Raw genomic sequence first — 7,146 nt, forward strand, 5'->3', positions numbered from 1 at the left:
CGCCCCACGGGGGACAGGGGACACCGCTGGGAATGGGGGACACGGCTGAGAATGGGGGACGCCCCACTGGATGGGGGACACCGCCCCACTGGGGACAGGGGACACAGCCCCACTGGGAATGGGGGACACCGCCCCACTGGGAACGGGGAGCCCCACTGGGAACGGGGAGCCCCACTGGGGACAGGGGACACCACCCTGATGGGAATGGGGACACAGCCCCACTGGGAATGGGGACACAGCCCCACTGGGAACGGGGAGCCCCGCTGGGGACAGGGGACGCAGCCCCACTGGGGACAGGGGACACCGCCCTGATGGGAATGGGGGACACAGCCCCGCTGGGAACGGGGGACACAGCCCCGATGGGAACGGGAGACACTGCCCCGCTGGGAACGGGGAGCCCCGCTGGGAACGGGGGACACCGCCCCGCTGGTGGCACTTGAGGAGCCCGGGAGATCCGCGCATCGCCACCGCGCCGTTCTCACCAAAAATAAAGCGAGTGCAGCTCCTCCTCTGACCCCAGCCCGGCGTTGTGCCCGGCAAAGGCGCCTTTGTCCCCAGGGCTGCGGGAGGAAACGGGGCCAGAGCGGCCGGGGTTGTGCCCCAGCCGGGATCGGGGTTGTCCCGGTGTCGGGAATGGCGCTCGGGACACGGATGTTGCTCAGGGAGGTGCCGAAGTGATGGCACCACAAAGGGCTGGTGCGGCTTTGTGTCCTCACAGCTCCGTCCTGTCCCTGAGGGATGCGTGGAGTGAGATTCTGGTGGGATTTAGGATCCGGGGAGCTGCTTCCTGGGATTTGCTGTCTGTAATCACCTCCCTTGGAGCCCTCAGTGGGCCTGGGGACGGCTCAGCCTGCCGGGATCCAGCACCGGGGGGACAGCAGGATGGCTCTGCTTCCCTCTGCTCCCCGAGGAGGGATCAAATCCAGCGCTGGTGGGGTGCAGGGAGGAAAATCGTGGAGAGGTTTGTGCCATAAATTGGGAATTCTGCGGTGGTTTTCTGTGGAGAAGTGGGAATTCAGCATGAAAACCAAGAGATGATTTAGGGAAGAGGTGGAAAATCGCCCCTGGTGTGGGGAACTCGTGCAGCACAGGAAAATCTTGGCTCTGGATGCCACAGGGCCTTGGAAAGGTCTTGGATCTCATCCAGTCCCTGCAGAAATTGTGAAACCTGCCTTGGTTTGGGTCTCCCTGCTCCGAGCCTGTTCCCTGCAAGGATCTGCCAGCTCTGATCTCTTGGATTTGTCCGCTCCAGCCCTGCAATCCATGGAAAACCGCTCCGCAGGTGGAGCACGGGGATGGCTGGGGTGGGGAAGCCTGGAGCTGCTGCCACGTCCCCGACCAGCCCCGGGCTGTGGGGTGGGAGCTCCCGGAGTGCCCCGTGCGCGTTTTCCCCCTCTGGAAGCCGGGAGGGTGCAGGGCACGTAACTGTGAGCCCATTTCACGAATCATTTGGCCGCGATGAGGCAGGAAAGTGGGATTTAGGCGGAGTTTTTCCAGCTTAATCTGCCGGGATGGGATCAGATCCCTCAGCCCCCGCTGAACAAACTTTCCCTGCCGTCAATCCCAAACGTTTGTGCAGCACAAACTCTGCCCTGAGGGGTTTTTTTTTTCCCTTGTCCCGGACCCACGGCAGCTCCTTCCGAGTGTTTTTGGTGGTGGCGGAGAGGGGAAACCTCAAATCCTCGCGAAGCAATTACCGCTAATGAGACACTTCCTACACATCTGGTTCCAATCCTGGCAGCGTTTCGGGGACTTTCGGAGCTTGGGAAGGGAGGAAGGTGGAGGAATCCCGGCCTCTTCCTCTCCCTCCTTCCCGGCGTGGCTCTGGGGATGCTCCCATCCCAATCCCAATCCCAAAATCGCGGCTCTGCAGGGAGGTGGGCTCGCAGGACGCTGATGCGCTGCCAGTTGATTGATCTGTGTCTGAGAGTGGGTGTAACGTGCTTAATTAGTGTGTAATTAACAACAGCGCGGCCCCAGACTCCTGAAAATTCCCGAATTCATTGCCGAGCGCCAGGAAAAGGGAGGAATTCGCGGGCCGCGTTTGCGGAGGGATTTCAGTATGAAGTTGCTGGGAGCTGCTTGTGGCTATCCCGACTTTTCCCAGCCCCTGGACACTCCCAGGTGAGGAACACCCACCCCAATCCCATTCCCTGGAAGGCAGCAGCTTCCCTTCCGACGGAAAACCGGGAAAGGGGCTCTCTGCCCTGCCCATGATTGCTCTGAAGCCACTTCCCAGAGCCTCCTTTCCAGGCCGGGGATCTCCAGGCAGGGTTTTCCCAAGGAACAACATGCCTGGCTGAGCTTTGCCCCGTGCTTTGGCAGGGAAGTGGCCCGGGAGAAACGCTGGGAGTGACTCAGGAGCCGCCTCCGGGGGGTGGCCACACGTGGCTTCCCAGCAGTGCCACTTGTCCCAGACACCCGGAGTGACTCAAAGGCACATCCTGGGTGCCTCGGGAGGGAAGGGAAGGGAAGGGAAAAGCAGGGAAGGGCAGCTTTGTTCCGGTACCATCCTCCTGCCCTGCCTCGCTTCCCAGGAATATTCCCTGCTCCGAGCGCGGAAGCGTTCCACAGGCGAGTGCCTGACCTTGGAACGGAGCCTCCCGCTCTCCTTTTGGGTTTTGTTTTATTTAATCCCGAGTAAAACAAACTTCTCTGCCTCTCCTTGATGTTCTCAGCGGCCTCGCGGAGCCGCAGCTCCGTGAAGGGGAAAATCAAAGCCCCGGGAATTCTGCTGGAGTTGAAGGGAGGGTCAGGCTCGGGGGTGGCTCGGCTCAATTGCACTTTTGTTCTGAAAATCAGAGGGGAACGTCTGGGCCCTGCTGGGCTGGGGGGGCTCCGAGGGACAGGGATGAACGGGAATTGTGTGGGATGGGGCTGGAGTGTCCATCCGGAGCTGTGGGGGGATGTGGCTGAGCACAGGAGAGGTCTGGAGTCACCCTCGGCTTGTGGCTCTGTGGGGTCAAGTGTCCAGTCTGGCTGGGAGGGTCTCCTGAGGGACAGGGAGCCATGGGATGGATGGGAATTGTGTGGGAAGGGGCTGGGATGTCCATCCGGAGCTGTGGGTGGATGTGGCCGAGCACAGGAACGGTCTGGAGTCCCTGTGAGTGACCCCTGGCTTGTGGCTCCTCAGGGCCAAGTGTCCAGTCTGGCTGTGGGGGCATCCCAGGGCCCTTCTGGGATCGTGTCCCGCAGCCCTAAATCAGCGCCAGCAGAAAGGAAGAGAGAGGGGAAAAAAACAGCTGGAAAATATCCCAGAGCAGCCCAGGTTATTTTGGGATTTTGGATTTATAAAAAGAGGAAGGAAAACAGAAGCGAGAGCCGAGCCCCCGTGGCCTGGGGCAGGTGGAATATTTGTGGCCGGCTCGGAGTTCCAGCTCTGCCTCCCTCAGCTCCGGCCCCTCTAAATTCAAATTATGGGGATGGTGCTGCCTCCATCCGTGCTGCTGTCACCTGGCAGAGGAGGTGGCACCTCTGGCCCATCCCTCCATCCATCCATCCATCCCTCCCTCCATCCATCCATCCATCCCTCCATCCTTCCATCCCTCCATCCTTCCCTCCCTCCCTCCATCCCTCCCTCCATCCATCCACACCCCTGGGGCTCTGTGAATACAAGAGAGGGGCCAGGGGTTGGATTCCCCCCGTGGGATGGGGACCCCGCTTCCACAGGCAGCATTCCATGCTGGTCGTGGGAGTTCCCCGATTCCCTGGATGGACAATCCAGGCTCCTCAGGGCTGTTGAAATGCTCAGCTGCCAACCCTGGCCCTGCTCTCTTGTCGCCTCTGCCGAGACCTCGTTTCATCCCCTGTTCCACTTCCCTCAGCCCCAAAAGTGCTTCCAGCCCTCTCCTTCAGAGGGGAGGGATCAGGCTGGGATGGGAGAGGGAAACATTTGAAGCCGTGACAGCTGCAGGTTTAGCTCCTGACTGTGGTTTGCTTTTAGAAATTCATCCCTTTGCCCAGGAAATCCGTGGAATTTAATGGTTAATGGGAGTTCTGCGCCTGGGATATTCCCCAGCAGCTCCTCGAGTGCCAGCTCCTCGTGGATCAGATCCAGCGTGGTCAGGGTGGTCAGGAGTCACTGCTGGGATGCTCCTGGTGGGATTTGTGCTGTGCTTGGCGCGGTTTTGGTGTCCTGGAGCTCTTTCCCCCTTGTTTTGCTGAGCAGGATTTGTGTGTGGGATCATCGGGATCAGCAGGATCCGGCTGTTTCCTGGCTGCCGGCGGATTTGGGAGCTCCTTGTGCCACTCAGACGTGTTCAAATCCATGTGCTTGGGGGTGGGGATGGGAATGGCCTCCCGAAGTGAGGGTTAACAGGGGAAGAGCTGGGGTTTTCTGGGTGAGTTCTGGGGTTTTCTGGGTGAGCTCTGGGGTTTTCTGGGTGTTGCAGCCGAAGGCGGCAGTGCCAGTCCTGCTGTCCCTCTGCCCCTGGTCCTTCCCAGCTGGATCTGGACCATGTGGATGTCCCCAGGGCACAGCTTGGCCTTGGATTCCCTTCCAGGGCCTGCTGCACGTGGGGAAAAGAACCCAGGTCTGTTCCCTGGGAGTTCCTTTTCGCCTGTGAGATTTGGATCGCTGGGAAGAGGGAGAAAGAATTCCTGGATCCTGCCTGGATGTGGGGCAGGATCCAGCCTGGAAAGGGCTGGGAGAGACACCTGGAAGCACCTCAGGTGGCGGAGGGGGCTTGGGGAGGCGGAAAGCTTGGGGGCCGCTCCTGTTTTCCTGCTTCTAACTGATTTCTTCTCTCCTTTTTCTCCTCCCCTGCTTTCTAAAGAACATAGGAAGCTTCTCGCCGGTAAGTGGTGGGGGTGTCACACCAAAAAAAAAAAAACAACCCCAAATTCCCATTTTCTCCATCCACTGGCTTAGTCCCTGTCATCCCCATCCCTCGGGATGTGCTGGAGCAATAGGAGCCTCCTGAGGTGTGCAGCACCCCCGGCCCCTCGGGGCTGTGCTCACACCTCCGAGCCACTATTGCTGTTAGATCACAGTTTGGGGAGCTCCCGGCTCTTCCCTCCTTCCCTCCTTGGGTTTGTCCCCGGTTTGTCCCTGGTTTGTGGTGGTGGCACTGATCCCCCGGAGCGCTGGGGGTGTGGAACTGTGATCTAAGGACTCCTCACGTAGCGCTTGCCTCATCTTCCTCTCCATCCTCAGCCTCTCACCTTCATCTGCGGCCTGGGGAGGGCGGGCGGAGCTCTCGGAGCTCGAACTGGGGCAAACTGGGAGGACTGGGCTGCCGAGCTGGCCTGGGAGGGGGGGGGGTGGTTTGGAAGGAGGGAATTCCTGTCCTCGTCCTGGCTGAGCTGGGGAGCTCCAGGTGTGGGGCAAACGGAGCAATTCCTTGGGAATCTCCCAGGAAAAGCGAGGGAGGTGTGGCAGGACCAGTGGGGATGGGCTGGAGCTGGAGGAGGGTGGGCTCACACCGCGTACGAGGAAGAAATTCTTACAATGAGGGTGGCAAAACGCTGGCACAGGGTGCCCAGAGGAGCTGCCCCATCCCTGGAAGGGTCCAAGGCCAGGCTGGACGGGGCTCGGTTGCCAGAGGAGCCGAGGAGAAGGGATTGAGCCAGGAGTGCCCCAGATTCGGGCTTGGAGCTGCTCCTCTTCCCACTTTTCTGCTCACCCCAGGACCTTTAGGATCGCTACTGACCCCAAAGCAGCTTTTTGGGGTGGTGTGGGGTGGGGCAAAGCTGTGCCAGCTCAGCTGCCCTCGGGTGCCAAAGGAGCCAGGGAGAAGGGATTGAACCAGGAGTGCCCCAGATTCGGGGTTGGGGCTGTTCCTCTCCCCACTCTCGAGCTCCTGTGCTCACCCCAAGACTTTCAGGTTTGCTCCTGACCCCACAGCAGCTTCTGGGGTGATTTGAGGTGGGACAGAGCCGTGCCAGCCCAGCTGCCCTTGGGCTGGGCATTGTGCTGGCAGTGCCAAGCCCCTGGAGCCGGGGAGAAGGGATTGAACCAGGACTGCCCCAGATTTGGGTTCGGGGCTGTTCCTCTTCCCACTCTCGAGCTCCTGTGCTCACTCCAGGACCTTTAGGATCGCTGCCGACCCCACAGCAGCTTTTTGGGGTTGCACAGAGCTGTGCCAGCTCTGCCCCCGAGTGCCAAAGGAGCCGGGGAGAAGGGGTTGACCCAGGAGCGCCCCAGCTGGGGAGGGAGCTCCGAAAACCGCTGCTCCTGGGGTTTCCACCCAAATTTCCTGGGAAGCCGCACGCTCCCGGCCGCGGGAGGAGCACGGGGAGCTTTTCCGAGCCGACAGCATCCTCTGCTGGCTGCCGCTTCCCGGGCCTCCCGCTCCTCAGGGATGCAGGGAATCGATCCTGGTGCCCCTGCTCGGCTCTGTGCGGGTGCCAGGTGAGGCTGGCAGGGGCAGGAGCTGGGGGTTGGCTGCTCCCGGCTCTCCCGGAGCTGGTGGGCAGCTGGAAAAGGGTCTGGATTCCTGCGAATGCTCGCTCTCCTTGCTGTGCCCCATCCAGCGCCCAAACGCCTCTGGGGGCGATTTCCCAGCTGCTCGGGAGGGAAGGGGAAAGGGTTTTCCCCCCCTTTTCCCCCCTTTTATCCCCCTTCCCCCCCCCCTTTTTCCCTCTTTTTTCCCTCTTTTTTCCCTCTTTTTTCCCTCTTTTTTCCCTCTTTTTTCCCTCTTTTTTCCCTCTTTTTTCCCTCTTTTTTCCCTCTTTTTTCCCTCTTTTTTCCCTCTTTTTTCCCTCTTTTTTCCCTCTTTTTTCCCTCTTTTTTCCCTCTTTTTTCCCTCTTTTTTCCCTCTTTTTTCCCTCTTTTTTCCCTCTTTTTTCCCTCTTTTTTCCCTCTTTTTTCCCTCTTTTTTCCCTCTTTTTTCCCTCTTTTTTCCCTCTTTTTTCCCTCTTTTTTCCCTCTTTTTTCCCTCTTTTTTCCCTCTTTTTTCCCTCTTTTTTCCCTCTTTTTTCCCTCTTTTTTCCCTCTTTTTTCCCTCTTTTTTCCCTCTTTTTTCCCTCTTTTTTCCCTCTTTTTTCCCTCTTTTTTCCCCCCTTTTTTCCCCCCTCCTCTCCCTTCCCTGTCCCAGGGCAGGCTCAGGGGTGAATTTGGGTCATTTTTGGGCTCTCTCCGATGCCCGCGAGAGGTGCAGGGAGAGCTCTGCCCCTGCCCAGGGGTGGTGGCCACAGATCCAGAGG

The 7,146-nt window shown here is 59.5% G+C and overlaps 1 protein-coding gene across 1 annotated transcript in view; it reads left to right on the forward strand.

The window, feature by feature from the left end:
* The window catches only part of AGRN (agrin), an 85,113-nt gene that overhangs the window by 20,894 nt on the left and 57,073 nt on the right, over positions 1-7,146 (forward strand). Inside the window, 1 exon segment of the mRNA XM_017743971.1 lies at positions 4,776-4,796. Coding sequence (XP_017599460.1) covers positions 4,776-4,796 — 21 coding nt within the window.

This window comes from Corvus brachyrhynchos, unplaced genomic scaffold (assembly GCF_000691975.1).
Source record: "Corvus brachyrhynchos isolate BGI_N302 unplaced genomic scaffold, ASM69197v1 scaffold68, whole genome shotgun sequence".
Lineage (NCBI taxonomy): Eukaryota > Metazoa > Chordata > Aves > Passeriformes > Corvidae > Corvus > Corvus brachyrhynchos.